At 45.3% G+C, this 22,591-nt stretch overlaps 1 protein-coding gene across 8 annotated transcripts; it reads right to left on the bottom strand.

Annotated features, from left to right (window-relative positions):
• Positions 1–1,009: 1,009 nt before the first annotated feature.
• On the bottom strand, positions 1,010–22,562 carry MAPKAPK5 (MAPK activated protein kinase 5). 8 transcript variants are annotated; one of them, XM_071445151.1, is made up of 14 exons: positions 22,144–22,561; positions 17,746–17,819; positions 16,813–16,888; positions 15,657–15,754; positions 14,590–14,702; positions 12,759–12,844; positions 11,997–12,092; positions 10,910–10,990; positions 8,720–8,907; positions 6,732–6,852; positions 6,035–6,165; positions 5,346–5,467; positions 4,948–5,052; positions 1,010–4,024 (listed from the first exon to the last, which is right to left on the bottom strand). In XM_071445151.1, the coding sequence occupies exons 1-14, from the start codon at positions 22,177–22,179 to the stop codon at positions 3,930–3,932; spliced, it is 1,422 nt and encodes a 473-aa protein (XP_071301252.1). In that variant the 5' UTR covers positions 22,180–22,561; the 3' UTR covers positions 1,010–3,929. The 8 variants fall into 8 exon arrangements, with proteins under 8 accessions (XP_071301252.1, XP_071301253.1, XP_071301254.1 ...); XM_071445152.1 differs by having other exon boundaries at positions 5,352–5,467; positions 22,144–22,560; XM_071445153.1 differs by lacking the exon at positions 22,144–22,561 and adding an exon at positions 21,944–22,103.
• Between the last annotated feature and the right edge of the window lie 29 nt (positions 22,563–22,591).

Raw genomic sequence — 22,591 nt, 5'->3', positions numbered from 1 at the left:
TTGCTAATGGAGCAGCAGGGCTGGCAGTGGGTGCTGACACAGCCCCGGCGCTCCTCAGAATGCAGGAGTCACTCAGTGTTTGTTTGAGGGGAGTTTTCTTGCTGGGTTGGCTGCTCTAAGTGCTCCCAGAAATTGTCCCCTCAGTCCCTTTCCCAGTCTGGAGGCTCTGAGGGTCACTCACCACCCAACCTGCTCTGAACTCCCCCAAGGCACCAAGCAGAGGGAAATTCTCTCACAAGGGAGGAGCCTGAGCCCTCACACCTGCCCCCTCTTGTGTCCTGAGATGCTCCTGCACCAAGGGTGGGTCTGGTTGCTGTCACCTCGAGGACAACAAAACCATTTCCAGAGGCAGGGAGGGCCCAGGTGCCCCCCTGAGGCTCTGTGGGCAGAGAGGGGAGGGAAGCACTGCCTGCCCCTGGACCAGCACAGGGCCAAAAGCAACAAAGCTTTGCTCCATTTTTTGTGACCAGCTAGTGTCCCCCAGTCCCACTGCAAGGAGCACCAGCCATGGGGATCTGGGTCCTATTCCAGAGTCCCTGAGGACAGAGGGACTCATCCCTCCCTTCCCCGAGTGCCCAGTCCAACCCCACAGCCCTCAGGGGTTAACTGGGAGCACTGGGCAGGTGCTGCTGCCATCTGATGGAAAGCTGGGCTTAAAAAAGGCAATTTTGGGTTATGTTGCCAAGCAGAGCCCAGGATTCCCTAAGGGTTTATCCAGCCTCAAACCCTCATTCAAGTGTTTGTTCCCATGGATCAGGGAGGTGGGATGGGGGGCTGAGCGTGGCAGAATAATGGAATCATGGAATCTCTAAGGCTGGAAAAGCCCTCTAAGATCACCAAATGCAGAAATGAACCCAGCACCACTGTGCTCACCACTTACCACAGCCCCAGGTGCTGCACCCACACCTTCTGGGCATTTCCAGGAAAAGCAGAATCCTGCTGCTCCTCCCTCCTGCTCCTTCCTTCTCTCCTGCAGGGATTTGGGAACCAAACAAAACCAGCCAGGAAATTTTGAGTTTAGTAAAATCATTTATATACAGGATGGGTAATATTTACAATGTAATACTGATCCAAAAGGAACTAACAGGGAACACTGAGAGGAGAAATGAGAACATTTTAACACACAGGAGTTAAACATGGGGACAGACTCGAGTTTCCAAAAGAAAATCCAGGAGTAATGACAGCAAGTTTGACATGTTGCTATTTCCAATCAAAATCTCTCTCACTAATCAGGTTCTCCTAATTTTAATATATATAGAAAAGCTTCAAATAATCAAATCACAGGAGAAGCCAGTTATACAGAAAATTTTGAAAAGGTCAAATGATTTCAGACATTTTTCTTCACTTAAATAAAATTCTAAAAAAAACCAAAACCCAACAACCTCCAGAGCTTTCCCACATATTTTAGTGTTTGTACAAAGAAATTCTTCTTTGATCCCACACTTCCAGCTCGAGATATTTACATTATTCACAGTCTGCTATAAAGGATCAGTAGATTTATTACCAAGTCAAGCCTCAGAGAATCAAGACAAGGTGTTTTGCACTTGCTTCAACTGAAAAATAAACTAAACACAGGAAGGAGAAAGTCAAATGCTACTTTCAAACACATAAATGAATCCATTAAAGTTATTGAACTTTGAAATGTAAAACAGAACTTATCCAAGAGTAAAAAAATCAACTTTCTCATAGAAACAAAACCATTTGACCTTGAGTCTTCAAATTGTGTTTTCTTAATCTGTCCCTCCTCCCTCTGCTTCAAATCAGGCCCTTCTTATTTATCACAGACAAGAAAAAGTAGATTAAATCCATCAAAAGCAGCTCCTTGTGGCAAAAGCCCTTGGAAATTTGTACAAATGTTCCCACCTCAGGATCAGCAGCACTTAAGGGATGAAGAAATGAGGAATCCTCTAACACACATCAGATCCCACCTTCCCCCCTGACTGCACTTCCCACAAATTCTGACTCCCAAAAAACGGCCTGAGGATTTTCCTGCTGGGAGGGCAGAGTCACAAAGTGCTTTTGGAGGGGATTTTCTGCTCTGCCATTCAAACAAAGGTGATTTCTTTGTTTCCATCTCTATCTGCCACACTTGAAAGTTTCAATTCCCCAGAAAAACATGGATTTCAAGTTCAAAATGAAACCATTTCAAGACATGACCTAGAATTACAGCAAGGACAGAAATGCACGTAACAGGGCTTGATGGTAAAGCCAAAAAAGTGACAAAACATCTCAATTTTTGCCAATTCTCTTCAGTTTTCATCAACAGGTCAGTGCACAAATATTCCAGGTAGTGTCAGAGGTACAATTCCAGCTCACACAGACACTCCCTGCTCCCATCAGAGGATGGATAAGCAGGGACTGTCCTTACCCTGCAATAAATCAGGCATTGGAAAACTGTCCACAGGATTAAGGAAAGCTGACAGAGAACAGGAAACAAAGCATCTCCTTCATGTAGAAAAAACAAGAAGTCACTGTTTAGAAAATTGTATAGAAAGAGTCAGACACTGCTTTGCCATCCAGCTAAAGCTGCAAGGAAGTTTTGGTATAGAAAAAGAGACAAAAAAAAAAAAAAAAAAAAAGAACAAGGCTGGACTTTTGTAGGAGAGAATTGGGAGACTGATGGCTCAGGTTTGTCAATGTAAACCCAAAAATGGATGAGCTGTGAAAGACAACAACGTTCAGGAGTGGTCACTGAGGGCCCTGGGTTGGCACTGCAGTCTGCAGACCACACTCAGCCGGTGTCTGCACGGATTTGGTACCAAAATAGCTCTATAAAAAGCCTCCGCCTGATCTCTGAAAGAAAGAGAAGCAGAAAAGGTAGAAAACTAGAACTATGTACAGATTCTTGCCATTGGTTTGCTTTATCAGGATTTAAAAAAGCAGCTTTTGGAGCCAATGTTCCAGACTAGAGTAAGAACCTGCCCTGGGGAGCAGGGAGCAGCCCTGCAGTTGTGGCTCCCCCAAGAAGGAGCTCGAAGGCATCAGAGATGAGAATTTGGGCTCCAGAGAAATCCCAGGAGTTCCCCAGAGCACTGGGAGCCTGCCTGGGAACAGCTCTGCCAAACAAGAGGACAAGTCAGAACCCAAGCCTTGGATCTTCTAGGAAGGAAAGAATGGGAATAACCCAAACAAACAAAGCCCAGGCTGGTCTCGGTCCATGGAAGATCCCACCATGGAAATTAAAAGAATTTGTGCATAAAGACTTGAACATTCTTCTGTTCTGCTGTTGGACAAGGTGAGAAAAAGAAGAGTTTTGTGCTGAATGGCTGATTCAGCCTTAAAAATGCTCTGAGGAAGATGAGGAGAAAGGAAGAGAGGAGGTTAAGCCTTAAAGAAGGTCTGAGGGAATGGGGAAGATGAAATAAAAGAGAGTCACTGCTCAGAACTGAAAATTTCAGCAAGCACATGGCCTCAGGTGCCTGGGCCAGGCACCAAGCCAAACTGAAGGTATTTAATTGATTTAATTTAATTGATTTCTCTCTACCTAAAGACCTGGAATTTAGGTGCCAAGGGGAGCTGTGAATCTGCATTTCACAGCACTTGCTTCAAGTACTCACTGAGCAGGGGCTTGAGAAACTGTGGCTCTCCTTCGCATACAGTCACTGCAGGGGCTGGATGTGGCAGGTGAAAGGCAGCTTCTGCAACTGGTTATTAAGAAAAAGAATGGTTTTTAACAATAAAATCCACCCCATTTGTGGGGCTCATGATTAACAGTACATAAGTGATCATATATACCTCGAGGAACTGAGTTTTAAAAAAATATTACAGTACCAATGATTTTTTTTTTTTGTATCTACAACTATACAGCATTTTCAAGCAGTATGGAAATTTAATGAAATAATTATGATTTATTAATTTACATAAAAATACTTTTTACAGTTAAAGAATAAATCTTAAATGGTAAAAAAAATAAGATTAAGAAGCTCCAGCTATTGAGAGTCGTGGGAATTTGTCTGCTCTTCAATCACTTGTTTGACAATTTCTGCCAGTTTTAGTCGATCCACTTTGTCTGTGAATCCTCTGCCTGGAAGGGGAAAAAAAAAAACCAGGGAATCAGCTGGAGCTGGGCACAAGGTGGAAAGCAATCCCAGCTGGAATGAAACAATGCTTCCCACAAACTCAGGGCAACAGCAGCACAGGATCCAAAAGAACTCACAGACCATGGAAAAATGGAGCAATTAAAGATCTCAGTGAAAGCCAAGCAAACAGACCAGGAGGAAGCAGGACCAAGCCCTTGTGAAGCTGGCTGAGGCTCCTGGTCCCTTCCATCCACCAGCACCTGCTCCTGGGGCTGAGCCCTCTGCAGCCTCCTCTGGCCAGGAGCCACCTGAGCATTCCAAGGTGCCTGTCCTGCTTTCATTCTGCTTCCAAACTGAGCTGACAGGGAGGAGCAGCCTCCAGCAGAAAGAGGGAATAAACAGCTGGATGGAAAGCAGCTCAGCACAGCTGGAGAGGTTCCTAAAAGGATCACAGAATCGTGGGATGGTTGGAAAGGACCCTAAAGGTCATCTGGGCAGGGACATCTTCCACTATCCCAGGTTGCTCCAAGCCCTGTCCAACCCCTCCTTGGACACTTCCAGGCAGGGATGGGGCAGCCACAGCTTCCCTGGGCAACCTGTCCAGGGCCTCCTCACCCTCACAGGGAAGGTTTTTTGCACATATCCCATCTATCCCTGCCCTCGGGCAGTTTAAAATTCCCCCTTTCTATCATGATCCATTTGTGCTGTTACATTCCCGGTGCTTCAGGAAACTCAACCCTGAGCCTCAAATAAAAATTTCAAAGCAACTTTTTCACCCCCATTTTGGGAACATCAGTTGTGGCAGAAGGGATAAAACAGTGTCAAAAGCTAAATCAGCCCAAATCCAGTACACTGGGGGTTATTTCCATAGCAGGGGGTGTGTGCTTCCCCTCTCCCACATTCCCTGGGGGAGAGCAGGGATCCTCACCGTTCCAGCTGAAGCTCTGCAGGGTGTCTCGCAGCAATTTGCACTCCCTGTTGTATTTCCAGGCCTCCTGCATCACTTCATTCAACTTCTCATCTTCATTCTCTCCTGGTTGGGACAACAGAGGGACACAGGAGGTTTGGCCTCGTGCCTCACTCAGGGCTCAGCAAACGGGGCAGTTATTCCTGCTGACCCCACACAAACCAGGAAATGGCCTTCAAACCCAATATTCCTGTTTAAAAGTTCTTTTAACAGCTCTGCATGTCACTAAAATCCCACATGAACCCAAATCCCAGCTCAGAGGCTGCTCAGACTTCCCTTCCTTCCTCACCACTGACACAGACAGACCCAAAGGTGGGGTCTTGCACATTTAGGAATAAAAGGTTCTTAAAAGTGGCAACCTTTACCAGCCTGTGGTAGAATGCACTGAGCAATCACATCTCTCAGCTTCTCCAGAGCCACGTTGGAATCATTGCTTCCATTCTCAGGGTCATGGATGTAAACACCATCCTTTGGCTTGGTGCTGCACAAGAACAAGGGGGAAATAATTAGAATTTAACGAGCTCAAGCTCGTTACTTGTTGTGTAACTGCTGCAGTCTAACACAGCTCCTTCCCTCTCTGGGAAACTGGGAGACAGGTTCAGCATTAATTATAATTCTTGATCATTTTAAGTATGGAGAAAAAGGAATATTATTTTAAATTACTTCAGATAAGAGTGATCCTAAAATGTAGGAGTCTATTTTTTAGATTAATTCCAACAAAGAGAGAGAGAGACAGAGAGGTTACCTGACTTCTTCAGTAAATAAATGTCAGGATGAGAAAAAAATATCTTAAGAATTTTTTCTCCCAGTTTGCCTTATCTTACACGTGACCCATCATCCCAACAGGAATCTGCTCAATGCAGGAACAGCGTCCAACCTCCTTCCTGCCCTCACTGGCACATCTTGGCAGAAAACCCACACTGTGCCACTGCTACTTGTCTGAGCAACACCACAAGTGTGTTAAACCATCTCAACTGAGCCTGTGCCATTCCCAAAGCCATTCCCAGCTGGCTCCAGGTTGTCCTTCCAAGCCCAGCTCTGGAGTTACCCCAGGAGTTTCCGCTTGCGCAGGATCGGGTTGTTCACGGAGTGAAGGGGTTTCAGGCTCACTTTGAGGTCCTGGATTCTCATGTTTGCAAGTTGTTCTGCATGAGCCTGTTGGATCCCTGCCACCATGGCCTGGAAAGACAATGGAGACAGTGTTTGCCATGGGTGAAAAAAAGAGGCACCAAAATTTGATTTATTTTGGAGATGTGCAAGAAAAATCAGGTTTGCGTGAAGCAAGGTATTGGTTGGAACTAAAATCAGTGACAAAATATCCCTGGGGGAAACAGGACAAAGGATCATCTCCTCCTCATGTTCACAAGATTGACTGAAATCCTCTTTGAGCAGAAATTCAAGGAAACAAGGACTATTTGTGTAATTAGTGAGGTCATTGCTGTATGACCTCATAAAACATGGCAAAAAGAGGGAAGACCTATGGAAGATCCCTCAGGCTCTGCATTCCACCATCAGCACATGGCTGCTTGTTACCACCATCTGGGAGCATCTCCTTCAAGCCCAAATTTCACATTTTATTCCCATTTTCATTTCTGTTTCCATTTTCTCCCTATGATCTCAGGCTCCCCTTAAGCAGAAGAGAAGCTCCTTATCTGCATAACCCCACATCAAAAAAAGCCCTTCACCCATCCCAGAGCTCTCCTGCTCCTGTGCAACATTCCTGACCAAATAACTGCTGCTCACACCTTGTCCATCATCAGCTGGGCAGAGGGCAGGATGTTGTCCAGAGCTTCTGTGGAATTGAGCCAGGGATGGTCCAACACCCCCTCAATGGTCAGACGTTCCTCAGGTTTGACCTTCAGCAGCCTGGGGAGGAAAGAATAAATCCCTAAGAAGGGCTGTGGTGATTTACAGAGCATTCAAGCATTTTCAAGGCTAAAATAACCAGCTTTGCCAAGAGCTCAAACTGCCCCAAAATGAGCCCAAAATCTGTGCCAGCTCCCTGAGCTTGCTGTGGTTTAGTGCTGTCACAGCTCATCAGGGCAAAGGAGGGTGCTAAAGGCATTCCTGGGGTACCCCTGTGCTGCTGAGTTCCACAGCTGCTGCTCCCAGGTGGGAAATCACCTCCAGAGGAGCTGGAAATGATCCAGGCTGGCACTTTCTGGAAAGGCACTCCCAGAGCTCACGCCCAGAACAGGTTACACTCATCCCAAGGACTCTGGGCATGCAAACTCTGCTGCATTCACTGCTCCCACCGTGCCACTCCTCAGCTTTTCTCCCCCCTGCAAAGTCCTCAAGTGATGAACACTTTAGTTCCAGCCCCTCAAAATAAAAAGCAACTTTATTCCAAGATTGCTGAAAACTCCATTAAATAATTTTTTTTTCCTAGCACGAAACCCTGGAAAGAGGATTAACAGATAAATTTGTGTTCTCACGATGAGCACAACTAAATAAAAAAGCAAGATTTCCCCCAGAGTGCTGACAAGTCATCCCAAAGTCTGAATGAAAATGGGAATGACTCCATGAGCCTGTCACACTTCCCCAGACAACTCCAGATCAGCTTCTTGGCTGCAGAGCACAATTGTTTAATGTACCAAGAAAGTGGAAATAACTTGTCCAAAATGTCAGCAGCACCACGGGGGAGAGCAGCAATGCCACTTGCTGCCAAGCAGGTTAAGCTCACTCTTGATAGCAGCCACGTGCATTCCTTTGCCAGGCATTTCCCAGATCCTAAGCCATTATCAAACCCTCATCAAGCCTGAGGTCAGAAATCAGCCTGGATCCATGTGACAACATCCTCAGAGCTGACTTCCATGGGAATTTTGAAAGACAATGAAACCTTTTGCCTGTGGAGTTTCTGTGTGAGAATAAAGAGCTGACCTTGGTATAAAGGAAAGTTAATTTAATGAAAGGTTGGGGGTTCCCCTGCACAGCTCTAAAAAGGGCTCAGCACCCTCTCCAAACAATGTGAATCCTTGGAGAATTTACAGTGCATCTCAGGAGCCAGTGACACTTTTAAATTACTTCCCCAAGTGATTTTTTTTTCCTATTTATATTGCTTTTATTCCCTCAGCTCCTCTCTCTGGTGATGCAAAGGCAGTAAGTCCCTGTCACTTTTTCAAAAATAAGTGAGGTCAAGCCCTAATCAGTGCCACGTTCTTGCTCCCAAACAGACCAAGTCTTTGAAACACTCCCAGCTGAGGGATGTGCCCTGCATGGAAAACAGACTCCATTAGCATTTGGAATAAAACATCCATGCAAAACCTTATCTGAGTCTGGCACCTCATGACAGATCTTAATCTCCCTCTCCATCCTCCTGCCTGATTCTTTTTAGGTTCTGTATGATGTGCACAGGGCTTTAGGGGACAGATTTACCACAGCCCATTAAAGGCACTTGATTTTCACAGGAATTCAAATGTTATCCCAGGAAATCCGTGCCAGCTGTGTTATCCTGAAACCCTTCAGTGCTCCCACTCCCCTTGAAGACTCAATACACAATTCACCCCAACAAAAGAGACATCAACATTAAACACTTGGACAGGGGAAAGAAAACATTTCCTAGACTTGCTTATGCTGAATGTAACAGAGAATTTGTCAGCTGGATGAGCTGCAGACAATCCCCAGTGCTGGGATAAGGCACTTCCAAGGTGCTTTTCCACTTCCTTAGCATGAAACCATTCCAATTCCTTAACACAAGCACAGAGCAACAGCAGAGCTCCCTCCAAGGACTCACTTTCTGACAATGTCTTTTGCCATTTCTGAGATCTGGCTCCACTCCTCCTCTGGGAACTCGAAGCTTCCTGTCATGATCTTTTTCCTCATGTCCTTGGGAATCGTCCGGCTGTGGTGCTTGGAGTAGAAGGGGGGGTACCCACACAGCATCACGTAGATAATCACCCCCAGGGACCACAGGTCACAGCTCTGCAAGCAAGGAAAGGGTCACTCTGGGGAGCAGTTTGCAGCAAATACTGGGGGAGTTCTGATAAAAGTCCTGTGTGATTCCCTAAAGGAACAGAAGCAGCTCAGCTCCTCCTCCAGATCCACCTTCCTGGATAAATCTGGCTGCTGGGACAAGGCAGCTCCAAGCTGAACAACTTCCAGGGGCTTGGGAATTGTCTGGGACAGCCAGAGCTGCAGAGGTGTGAGAGGTTTATTGTCACAGACACATTTTATCAAAAATCCTTTCCTTAGGATTTTTTCCTCCTGAGAAGCTGAGAGGCCTCAGGAACAAAATGTAACCAATGGTTATCTGCTGCTGTGGAATGCAACAGGTGCATCTGGGATTGGGCTCATGTGGCTGTTTCTAATTAATGGCCAATCACAGCCCAGCTGGCTCAGACTGTCTGAGAGTCACAAGATTTTATTGCCATTCCTTTCTTTGCCTTTCGATAAAATCCTTTCTTCTATTCTTTTAGTATATTTCTAATATAATATATATCATAAAATAATAAATCAGCCTTCTGAAACATGGAGTCAGATCCTCATTTCTTCCCTCTTCCTGGGACCCCTGTGAACACCAGCACAGTTTATTGCTTGTGGATAAATCTGGCTGCTGTGACAAGGCAGCTCCGAGCTGAACAAATTCCAAGTGCTTGGGAATTGTCTGGAACAGCCAGGGCTGCAGAGGTGTGAGAGCCTTATTGCATCTCTCAGGATATCTGAATCCTACCCCCAATCCTCAATCCTACCCCCAATCCTATCCCCAATCCTCAATCCTACCCCAATCCTACCCCCAATCCTCAATCCTACCCCCAATCCTCAATCCTACCCCCAATCCTCAATCCTACCCCCAATCCCATAAAAGGATCCAGTTGTTTCCAATGGGAAGCTGAAAACAGAACAACCACCCAAGAAAGGAACAGCAGGGAAACGGAATCAGAGCTGCCAGTGGGGGCAGCCAGGGACAGGACAGGGCTGCCATGGAAGGACAGAGCACCTGGAAGCTCTCAGTGCCCACTCTGGGTGAGTGCCAGGTGCTGCTTTTGCAGAATCACCCCCGGGGACAAGGCCCTTCCCTCAGCAGCTCTGTCACCAGTGCCACCAGAGCAATCCTTCACATGGAACATGGAAAGCAAATCCCTCCCACCCTGGAAATCCCAAATCAAGGGACGAGAGAGGGAAGAAGAGACTCCATATGAAAACACTACTGGTACATTCTAAGGAGTTCAGAAACAGAAGTGTCTGCTACCATCATCAGCCTGGCTCTCCAGGATGGAGAGAGGCAGTCAGAGCCCTGAGAAGGCAGATTTGTGGTGCAGAGTAATTAATAATTGCTTTAACTCTCTCTGTGAGGCCACTGAATGCCAACACTGCATATCAAACACCTGCTCAGGCACGGGGTGGAATAAACAACCATCCCTAGAGCTGGAATCAGGACAGATCCTTACTCTGGGATCACAAACCAGAAAACCTGAACTAAAATTGACACACCCAGAACACTCAGTGGTTCAAGCACTGCTCAGCCAGCAGGAGACAGTGATGATAATAAGCAGGAAAACGTTTTGGAATGCCCAAAAAAAGATTAGGACCTTTCAGGACATTTCCTGCCATGATTCTGCCAAGATTCCAGCAGCTACACAATAAATTCTTGATTGTTTTCAAGAAGATTCAGGTACAGGGCAGTTCCTGGCACAGCTGCCTGAACAAGGAATGCTGTGCACATCCAGAAACTCTGGCAGCAGGAAAGAGATTCCCTTTGAACAGAGCTGAAAGGAACTTCCCTCACGGCCTCACTCCAGCAGACTCCTTCTACTCTCCCCAAAATCTTGTTCACATTTAGTGCTCCTTAACAGCATTTGTGTCTTTATCCCTCCTTCATTAGAGGATCATTAATTAGGTGTGCACTAAGTGTGCATTTTATTTTTTGCTCTATCAGAAGCAGCAGTGGGGTGGAGAAGACTTTGAAAGATGTTTCCCAGCTCACCTTGTTGTAGGTGTAAGGGGTTGGAGAGGTGGGGATAATACCAGACTTTTCTTTCTGATGTCTTCTTTGTGCCTCCAATACCTGGTGAGAGGGGAAATAAAAACAAAGAAAAATCCATTTCATGGACAGGCAACACAACCAGCAAAGCCTGTGCCAAAGATTCCTGATGCTTTTCCATTCAAGAAACTTATTTCAGCTAGTGAACACTACCAAAGTCCAGTTTTTCTCCTTAAGAAAGTCTGAAGCTTTCTACATGAGGGAAATACTAAAATATATAATATTTTGGGGCACTGAAATCTCCAGTTCTGCCTGAATTAAACACTTGCTCAGAACCTCCCACCCCTCCATGCTTGGAACCAGAACCTGAAATGGGTCTGGAGGGTAACCCCAGCTCAGAGCTGTCCCTTTTTGCCTCTCCCAGCACAAATCCCATCAAATGTGTCCCTTGCTGAGCCAGGCTGTGGGTTTGGGCTGCAGGGAGCCCCAGCAGGCTCCAGCTGGGAAGGAATTTGATGAATTTTCAGGGCATGCTCTGGTCTCTGAATTGCCCTTCCCAGTGATTAAAGGCAGCAGCCCAGCACTGCAATTAAATCTCCATCTGCAGCTGCTTTTCATTTCCTGCAGGATCCAACACAAAGGACAGGAGAGGGGCAAAGCAGCACTACAAAGAGCAGCCTGTGTGTAATTACAGATTGTGTTTAATGACACAGGGGCCAGGCCCAGGTGCCCAGGTACCAACCCTCTGCCCCTGCCCTTTGTGAGCAGCCTTTTCAGAACCTTTTTCTTCTTTTTAATGGAATCCTGAATGAGCTTGAGCTGGAAGGAGGATGGCAAAGCAGGGATTTCTCCAAAGCAGCTGCTTTAACACAGCTAAAGGCCAATTATCACCATCAGTGCTGAGCAGAGTCTGGGAAATTTGCTTTATCAACAAATCCCTGTGGCACTCCAGCTCAGGGTGGAGGGATTCCTGCAAGGTTCCTGCACTCAGAGCCCTTCCAGGACAGAAAAGGGGGTTAAAATAACGTGGATATGGAGGCTGAGGCAATAAATGATCCCCCTTTAGGCCAGAGCAGGAACTGGTTGTTACCTGAGGTGCTACATAATAGGGAGTGAACTGGGGTGTCATCAAGTCACCTTGGTCTACTTTGGCAAACCCAAAGTCACACAATTTAACAGGTGCATCCTAAAACAAGGAGAAGAGGCTTTATTAGACAAATCTCATTAAACCAGCTTTTCTAACACAGAATTCTCCCCCTGTCCTCATCTCACCTTTTCCAAGCATTGTATTTGTACCCTCACACTCCAGCAGGCAGCTGAAAGGTCCCAAACTGAGCTTTCAAAGCAGGGGTTTTGCTTTCCTGGGTGCTCTGGGCCAGGAACAGCCCCCTCAGGGACTGGGAAGGCACTGAGCCCCTGGAGGGGGGGTCACTGCATACCCAGGCTGGTGGTGAGCAGGAGACACAAAGAATTGTTTGGATCTATCAGAGCACCTCTGGGCAGAGGCTCAGAACATCCTGATGAGGGGGCAGAGCTGGACCCTGAGTTCAGGTGCAGAACCTGACTCCTATTTTACAGCAGCAGCAGCAGGGACTCACTGCCCTGCAAGGAGATCAGGGGATGGGAAAGCACCAAGTCCATCCAGGTGATTCAATTTGCAATTTAATTGAATTCAACTGAAATTTTCAATTGAAAATTCATTTCCATTAAATTTTTTTTTTCTTCAATTGAATTTTCAATTTCAATTTTGTCACCAAAACATTCGTGTCATTTTACCACTACTCTGAGAGTCACCCTTGAGCCACACTTCACCAGAATTCAGCAGCAAAAGAATTGCAAATGTTCATCTTACCAGAGAGTTATCCTTGAAGAGGAGATTCTCAGGCTTGAGGTCTCTGTGTGCAATGTTTAGTGAGTGGCAATGCTGCAAAGCCAAAGCTATCTGGAAAAGGGCACAATAAATCAGCTACAATCACTGACCTCCTCCTGCAGCCTGGACATTTACTGCAGCTTTACAAAGGACATTTCCAACCCCAAATATTTTAACTCCACCCAAGTGGAGCTCTCCTTCAGGACAAGCCTGGCCCTGCTGCACTGAGGTGACAGCTGGGACATGAGTCCCACAGGAAACAAAAGCCAGGCTGGCCTGGGCTTCCCAACCTCCTCAGTCTGGGAACTCAAGGCATTGAGAGCCCCCCAAAGTGAAGCAGGAGGTGCCAGTGCCCCTTCCCTGCTGTGCCAGGGTTCCAGGGTGCTGCCCCTACCCAGCAGGGAGTTCAGGATTCCAGGGAATCTGCAGATCCAACACTCAGGCACTCTTATTCTCTCATTTTGGATGGGCACTGCCTGCACTTCAGTCATTCTGTGGATACCCCACAGAAATGCATTCCTGGATTGTTTCAAGGATGCTTTGGGAACCTGCAGTCCAGGCAGGAAAAGCTCCAGGGACTGCACATTTCCAAGTGCAATTCATTTCAAGAAAAGCCAAGTATAAATATTTAAACAGCATTCCTGGGACAGAAGCGAGGCACAGCCTCACAACCCTTATTTGGAAGCATCCCTGCTGCACTCTGTAGGATCCTACCCAAGTTTAGAGTCCTTAAAAACCTCCAAATTACTGTCACAAGAGAACTTCACTGCTAACTCAGCTCAGCAATGAATACAAACACATTCCCAGAGAAAATGAGGCAGTGCTGTGAAAAGCTTTAACCATTCCTGGGTACAAGACAACGATGAAGAACCACCTTAGAAAATAATTTCACATTTCAAACTTCATTTCTATGAACAATTAAAGCAAAGAGTTACTTGAGACATGAATAACCCAAGTGTACACACAGAATTCAAACCAAAGTCTTGATTTCTGGTAAAGTTTTACAAGTTCTCCCCATTGTGTCAAAGAAATCAAACAGCCCAAAGGATGTCAAACAAAAAGAATAATTCTGTACTTCCACCTCATTTCTTTGTTGGATGAGACCAAAAAGTACCAGCAAGATTAGCATTTCATTAGAAACAAGTCAAAGCACAAAAGTAACACAAATTTTTTGCCCCAGGTTCAAATATTCTCTCTCCAGCTGAGGGGAACTGGGGATCCCAGCACTGAATTCCACAGAGATCCTTCTGAGAGTCCCACCAGCAACAAAAAACCTGACGGACACCAAAACCCCCTGCAGAAACCACCATGGAGGTTATAAAATCATTCAGGAGTCAGCTGGGAGAGAAAGGGTGAAGGAACAAACAGACACAAAACCAGAACAAACAGACACATTCCTTCCTTGGGATCTTCCAGGAATTCCACAGCCCAAGCCCAGAACCCAGCCTGAAAACCCCTGGCCCAGAGGAGAGAAACGCCAAGGGGGTCACGGAGGTTCCAGAGCTCAGGAGGTTCCTGCTGGAGGCAACACTTTTAGGACAAGAAGAATGACAAAATTCTCTTGGGAGTCTTCTCTAGAGCAGGTGTGGAAAAGCAACGTTAAGCACAGCAGACCCAGAGAGAACAAAGCCCACACCTTCAATCCTTTATTCCTAGTAAAGCTTGGGCATTGTCACTTATAACAAAGCAGGCAATGATCATCGGATCAGAACTGAGGAATCTTTGAATTCATCCTTTTTCCCCACCCTTCCAGCCCCGGGAATTGTCCCTACTTTAGCCAGAGCGTGATGGATTTGCTGGGACAGGGGGTGACTTGCCTGCTTTGTTACTTGGCTCGCTTGCTTCTCAGTAAAGTGCCGGTGCTGGCTGATTCTGTGGAAGAGCTCTCCCCCTTCCATCATCTCCATTACAATTAGGAGCCGAGCCCTGTTCAAAAGCATTTCATGTTGTTACATTAAAAAAAGCATCCAAAAGAACAGAATTGCTAAGCTAAGAATGCATATTTCACACAAACACTGCTTTCTCTGTGCTGCTTTTGGGGCTATTTTGGTGCTGTCCGAGTTTAAAATCCTCCTGGTTTTTCTGGCTCCCAGGAAATCTCCAGTTTGCTCCTCCTGATGGGCTCCCACATCCAGCTGGAACAAACTGGACATGGATACATCCAGCTCCAGCCTGGATGGAGCTGGAAGCCATGTGGACACTCTGCCCTCGAGGATTACACAGCACGTGGATGGTTTTGAGTCTGGATCCCCCATTATTTTCATTTACAGCTTTACTGCCGTCAATATGAAGGATAAAAAATAGGAAGGTGGAGATCAGGGCTGCCAGATCCTCAAGGAATCAACTCCCAGTTCCCACCACACAGCAAAATCAGCTACACCAGAGCCTAAGGCAGGTCTCAGCTCTTTCATTCTCCCAGCTCTGATGATTTTTCTCCACTAAGATCCTATCAGAAGACAATATTTTTATCCAAATATAATAATGCATACACACACACAAAAAAATAATCACTCTGCTCCATGTTTTCCTGTGTTCATTTTAAGCAGGACAATGCATTGAGAGTTTTCAGGGCTGAATTTCATATTTTTAGAAACAACTCTTTCACACAATGCAGACTGAATCAATGGAAAACCTAAAAAAATGGAGATGCATTCAACACAGGGAATAAAGGAGGCAAAATAATTTAAATACACAAAAGTCAGGGGAAAAAAAAAAAACAAACAAGAGCTGCTTGGTCTGCAGGATAATTATTACACCTGGGACCCCCTTGAAATAATAATTTTGTGATTAAAACCAAAGCAAAGCAAAGCAAACTCCACTATACCTTGGGCTAAACATGGAAAAGAAGCTGTGGGAATGAATCCCCCTATGTAACCTTACCTGGGGCTGGATTCATGTGGGAACTGCACACTGTTAGCATAAACTTCAATTATTTGAACAATATTGGGATGTGTTGCACACATCATGTGCAGACGTACCTTGAAGAGAAGGGAAGAGCTGTTACTGCACACAGGGACAGGCACTGGGGCTAAAAACACCCCAAATTTGGGGCAGGTTGTGGGATCCCACACAGAGCTCTGGGAAAAGCTCCATCTTGGGGGTGTTTTACAGGAATTTGGACAGAACCAGCTTTAAAGGAGCAATGTAGCACTTCAGTGGAAGTGAAAATGAATGAAAAAAACCCAAAATTCCATCATCTGGAATGAATAAACCCCAAAATTCCATCATCTGGAATGAATAAACCCCAAAATTCCATCATTCCATTCGTGGCTAAGCACTCCCAACAGCTGGAACATCTGAATTAAAGCCTTGCTCAGAACCTCCAACCCCTCCATGCCTGGAACCAGAACCTGAGGTGTGTCTGGAGGGTAACCCCAGCTCAGAGCTGTCCCTTTTTGCCTCTCTCCCAGCACAAATCCCATCAAATGTGTCCCTTGCTGAGCCAGGCTGTGGGGTTGGGGTTGCAGGGAGGCTCCAGCTGGGAGGGAATTGGGACCTCCTGTCCCAGCATTCAGGAATTTCCCCCACTTTAAAGCTCCCTGGGCTGTTCAATCAAGCCAAGCCTTGGTGCTTTTTGGACACATGATTTTAATGGGAATTTTAAGGGACAATTTGCTCAGTGACAAGAAATGGAAGTTGCTTCAACCTCAAGGACAATTAACCCTTCTTTAAATTCCCCACAGCTTGGAGGAGTGCCCGTCATTCCACAGGCTGACCAGTCTGACACCTCAGGAATTCCCAACCTGTGTCAGGAGCTGCTTTAGGTCCTGGCACATGGAAAAAAGAATCCATTTCCAGAACAACTCGAAGCATTCTTGGAGCAGTGACATGTGGCAACAAAATTCCCTCTCAAACTGGTTCTGTTCCATTACAGGGAGAAGAACAGCTTGAAAACACAGCTCAGTTCATTAGAAACAAATCTCTGGATGCACAGCCAGCAAATGGGGGTTTGGTGGTGGGATTTTTTTATGTTTAAAACATCCCCAAAGCTTCAAAAATTTAAGTTTTTTTTTGGAGAGAAAAGCAGGAACTGTACCTCATTTCGAGCTTTTGGACGATCGAGGAGGATTTTCAGTGCAAAGCGTTCTTGGGAGGATTTTTTCATGCAGACTCTGGTATTACAGCAACAAAATCATTCAGTCAGCAAGGAGATGCAAAAGAGACACCTGAAGTAATTCATTTGTAGCTCTGAGCTTGTTCTCCACATGGGAATTCCCAGGAAGGCCCCAAGTCTGGGATACATCCCTAAATTCAGCCCCAAGAGAGATTTTGGATGGAAATAACCCAAAGCACACCTGAAGACCCCCAGTGATTCTGGAATAAATGAAATATTTGGGATAGATAAAGTGGTTTGGGAAGGAAATCCTCATTTTGGGTGATGTTTTTTCTCTTTTTCCCCCCCTCCTTTAACAATTGAGGAGAGGGCCCACGTTTGAAGAGGCAGCCAAAAGAACAAAGCACAAAACGAGTGTTTTAATGAAACAACCCAAAAAGGATGAGGAGAACCCAGACAGGAAGAAAAATGATGGGAAAGACAAAGGGAGCACCCAGGGGTTTTCCAGCCCAAATTCCCATTTTCTGAAGGGAGGAGCTTTGTTGGAAAAGTGTTTTCCTTCCCAGGAATCATCCAGGGGTTAAAAATCCACGAGCAGCAGGGCTGGGATGCAAAGGCAGAGGAAAAGCTGGAAAAACAGCAGGGAAAGCAGGGAAGGGGCAGGGCAGGGGGCTCAGCAGGAATTTCTGGTGTCGTTATTCCAAACCAGGCTGGGGGAACACACCAGCACAGAGAAGGGAGGAGAAATTTTCCTCCCCAAATTCCCAAAAAAAAAAAGACAAAACCCCTCCTGCATGACCCACGTGGGGCACAGGCGTTTGTTGGTTTGGGTTTTCCATGTATCCCATCAGGTTTTTTAGTAAAATACTCACAGACTCCTCCACAGGGCAGGGACAATCCTGGGTGTTCCCTTACCTAACAGGGCCACTGATCCCAGCTCCCAGCTTCTGAGTCCAGTTTATGTTGTATTCCTCTAAAATGGAGGTTTCCTGTTCAGGAAGGAGCAGCAGGAGGGAAAACACAGGCAATAAATACATAATAAATAAAATTACTACAGCTTTTCCCAAAAAAAAACCCCAAAAACAACTCAGCAGATCTGAGTGTAAAAATGCCTGCTTGGAGTTTGCTTTTCTGAGGAAAATATTTAATTTTAAATAGAAATTATTATATAAATTTAAATATTTAAATATTATATAAATTTTAATTTAAATTTATATAACATTTTATATTTAAAATTATAATTATATTTGTATTTATATTTAATAACTATAAATACAACTATAATTATAAATATAAATATATGACAAACATATAAAATGGAATATAAATATAGATTTGGCTATAAAGATGAATACAAATATAAGATAAACATATAAAATTAAATATAAATATACATTCTGCATAAATATAAATATACCTTTGAACATGAATGCAAATATAAAAATAAACATACCATTATATAATTAGAAATACAAATATAAAAATAAAAATAAATATGAATGCTCACATCATCATTTACCTGATTGAAATTGTTAAAATTTAAAATTGTTAAAATTATTTAGCTGATTAAAATTGTTAAAATTTCTGTTTCTGTGCAGCTGGAATTTCCAAACAGGGTTATTGAGAGCAGTAAATGGGATTTTGTGCTTTTAATACCCAAAGTGTACCAGGGGCATCTCTCCCTGACTCAGTTCCAGCTTCCTACCCAGAAATGATCAATCTCAATGAAACAAGGAGCCCATTTCAGCATTAAAATGCATTTTTTTGGTTACAGAAAACAGAAAATTGTAGGTTTCAAACCACTGGAGCCATCACAGTGTAAATTAAACCCTGCTTGATTAATTGTAGATTTTTCTGCTCATGAGCCAGGCTCCTTTTGTCCAAACCCACACAAACATGGCTGGGTTTTGTTAGGCCACACTTGGGTGCTCTCAGGCTTAACCACATCCCAAGGCAGCCTTTAAACCCAGCTTTAAACCCAGCTTTAAACCCAGCTCAGAGCTTTGATTGATGCCCTGAGCTGGGCCTTTGTTCCTTTATTAAATTCCTGCCTGTGCTCAGGATAAATCACAGCACAAGGAGCTGCTGCAACAGCAGCACAAGGAAAAAACAATTCCCAAATCCACTGGAAATTCATGGCAGGAGCCACCCCTGAAGGTTTTTAAAGGGTTAGGAAGGAAGGGGCAGAAATCTCAGTGGATCACAGAAATTTGTGGTGCTCAAAGAAACTTCTGACCAATTGAACTCAGATAAATTTCACTTGTGAGGAAGAATTTCCCTTGTTAGGGAAAAGCTGATTTAATTTTTCTTCTATTCAGCTGCAGAGAGCTGAAAACAGCAGGGGTGGGGTGAAAACACAATTTTAGGAGGGCATTAATGAGCATTTAATATCTATTTCCTATTCTGTGTATTTGCCATTGTTTTAAAGAAAAAAGCAACGATTTTACCTCCTGCCCTTTTTAAATTTGGATCCCAACCTTCATCCCTGAGCAGCTTTATAACTCAGAGGTAAAATGATTAATTCATGGTCAAGAACCACAAATGACACCAAATCCAGGATTTAGGAGCCACTTCCACCTCCCAGCTCAGGAATGGCAGCTCCAACCTTAGCACCAGGGATTCCCAGCATTGCCAGGGAAATGTTCACTCTTTTCCAACCTGAAAAATTCCAGGATTTTGATCCTAAACAGCTGAAAATGCTTTAAAAGCACCAATGTGTTTAAAAACATCCAAGTGTTTCAGCTGGATTTCACTGGTATGGAATTCCTGGGAATATCCAAAATTCCAGGAACCTGAAACTTCTGATTAATAACCTGAATTTTCAGTGGGGAAAAAAGGGGGATCATGATGTGAAATATCCAGAATTCCAGCAGAGTTTCACAACTCCACGTGGAGCTGGGATCTCTCCAGGAGCAAAATTCCCTCTCACCAAGGCTGAGCCAAAAATTTGGGAACTACCCCAGCAGGCTGGGATGCCCAGGGCCTGGGAAAGGAGAATTCCCAGGGGAAAAGGAGAATTCCAAAAGGAAAAGCAGAATTCCCAGAGTAGAGGCAGAATTCTCAGAAGAAAAGCAGAATTCCAAAAAGGAAAAGCAGAATTCCAAAAAGAAAAGCAGAATTTCCAGGGGAAAAGGAGAATTCCAAAAGGAGAAGCAGAATTCCCAAAAGGAAAAGCAGAATTCTCAGGGAAAAAAGCAGAATTTCCAAAGGAGAAGCTGAATTCCAAAAAGAAAAGCAGGATTTCCAGGGGAAAAGGAGAATTCCAAAAGGAGAAGCAGAATTCCCAAAAGGAGAAGCAGAATTCCCAAAAGGAGAAGCAGAATTCTCAGGGGAAAAAGCAGAATTCCCAAAGGAGAAGCTGAATTCCAAAAAGAAAAGCAGAATTTCCCGGGGAAAAGAAGAATTCCAAAAGGAGAAGCTGAATTCCAAAAAGGAAAAGCAGAATTCCCAGGGGAAAGGAGAATTCCAAAAGGAAAAGCAGAATTCCCAGAGTAGAGGCAGAATTCTCAGAAGAAAAGCAGAATTCCCAAAAGGAAAAGCAGAATTCTCAGTGGAAAAGCAGAATTCCCAAAGGAGAAGCTGAATTCCAAAAAGGAAAAGCAGAATTTCCAGGGGAAAAGGAGAATTCCAAAAGGAGAAGCTGAATTCCCAGAGCTCTCCCAGCCTGGGTCCCTCTCCCAGCCCAGCCCTGCTCAGAGCTTTTCCAACCCCACGGATTCCATGATCCCACTGGAGATTTGTGGGATTAAGGGGTTTTTTTTTTTGACCAGCACAACCCAAAAAAAGCCTTTTTCCCTCACACAAAACACCAATTTGTGGGATTTGTCCCTTTTCTGACCCAGAGATGGGGCAACTGAGAGGGGTTTATAAACATTTATTCCATTTTCAGTCTCAGGTGAAGGGTGAGACAATCCAGGTGTTACAATTCACACCATCACAATCAGAAGCCAATTATTTCTAATTTAATTTTTGATTTTTTTAATTACAATACATTCTAAGCATTTCTTTGCCTATCAGTTTTTACCACTCCATGCTGTAAATGCCTCAAAAAAAACCCCAATAATCTAAAACTACCCCTGTGGAGTAATTTGTTATTTTAGTAATTTAAGTAATTTTAGTTATTTTAAGCTATTTTAGTAATAGCTTACAATAAAATAGCTTTAGTAATTAGGACCTCATGGGTCCTAATATAATGCATCTTTCATAGTTCTATTTCTCTAAAGTATTTAGGGCTTTCTGCAAGGCTGTCCTTAAATTTATTTCTGAATTTCTGTCCTGAAATTTATTTCTATTTCTCAACAATGCCTGTCCTGTTCCATGGCATTTCTAAGCCAGCATTTGTAATCTCAAGGTTTGCATACGGATGCAGACTTTGTAAACCTTCCATCATGTTTTAAAAACAGTTAAAAACCTATTTCTTAAAGATATTGATGGGAAATGGTTGGAAATTGAAGTTTTGGGAGTCCCAGGGTGACTGGGAGGAATGCAGGATGCTGCTGGGACAAACTGGATGCAACCAGAGAAAAATCCCATCCTGGGGAATTCCAGCTCCTGCTCCTCCAACCTCTCTCAATCCCCAAATCTGGAAATAAATCCTGTCCTAAATTCCAGACCCTGAACCCCAGAACAACCAAGCCTGAGCTAAACCAAGGATTTGAAAAGCAAAATAAAATCGGCATAAAGTAGAAAATGATCAGTACTTATTAAAGTACTAAAGATTATAAAAGTATTAAATTATACAAGTTTAATTTATACAGGATTTAGAAGGAAGGGGCAGAAATCCCAGTGGATCAGAGGAATTTGGGGGGTTCAGGAGGTGCTCACAGAAACTTCTGATCAATTTAACTCAGATAATTTCGTGGTTTGTGGACTTTAATCCGGGAAAGGTGAACAAAGCTGGGGAAGAAGGATTTGGACAAAAGGAATGAGGAACTTCTGGGCCATGCGGACATTGGGCAGAACCCGCAGAATAAGGAAGAAAACAAAAACCCTAAAAAACTTCATATCCGAGTTGGGATCAGCTGCACCGGGTAAAGGGGAATTGCAGCAGGGACAGATCGGGACCAACCCCGAGTCCCGATGGAAGGGCAGGAGCGAGCGCGGCACTAATTACCATGGATAATGAGAGCCTCATTAACCAGCAGCACTAATTAATGAGCGAACACCACAACTCGCGGCCAGCGAGCACCAATTCCTCTGCTCGCTAAAACACAAACACCACAAACTTCAGCTCCTCGGTTCGCGGGATCCCGAGCAAACCCCCCGGGACGAACCGCCCCAAAATCCGCCCCGCCGGCGGCGTCCCCCGCCAACCTTGATCGTCCTGTCCATGTCGTGATCGTGCGACATCGCCCCGCGGGGCGCGGCGGGCCCGGCGCCGCCTCAGGCAAGGCGCAGCCCCGCTGGAGCCTTTGTGCCGCCGCCGCTCCGCCTCATGCCCGGCCGGGCGGGCCGCGGGTGCGGCGCGGGGAGGGCGCGGGGCCCGCGCGGAGCCGCCGCTCAACCGGGAGGAGCCGCCCGGGAGCCGGACATCGCCGGAGCCCCCACCGGGCAGCCCCGCCGGACAGCGCGGCCCGCCGCGGCAGCGCTGCCGACGCCGCGAGCGGCAAGAAAGGAGGGAGCGGGATCGCCGCGCCCGCCACGCGCCCGCCGCGGGGTTTTGGGAGCCGCCGCCACGGCGCTGGAGCGGTTCGCAGGCGGCTGCGGGCAGCTCTAAAAGCGCGACGGCAACGGGAAAGACCCCGCCGGGCTTTCTAGAAGG

This window comes from Agelaius tricolor, unplaced genomic scaffold (assembly GCF_023055355.1).
Source record: "Agelaius tricolor isolate 1412-34295 unplaced genomic scaffold, bAgeTri1.0.p SCAF_20, whole genome shotgun sequence".
In the NCBI taxonomy this organism is placed as follows: domain Eukaryota; kingdom Metazoa; phylum Chordata; class Aves; order Passeriformes; family Icteridae; genus Agelaius; species Agelaius tricolor.
The sequence above is the reverse complement of the archived record's forward strand: the minus strand, read 5'-3'. Positions and strand labels throughout refer to the sequence as shown.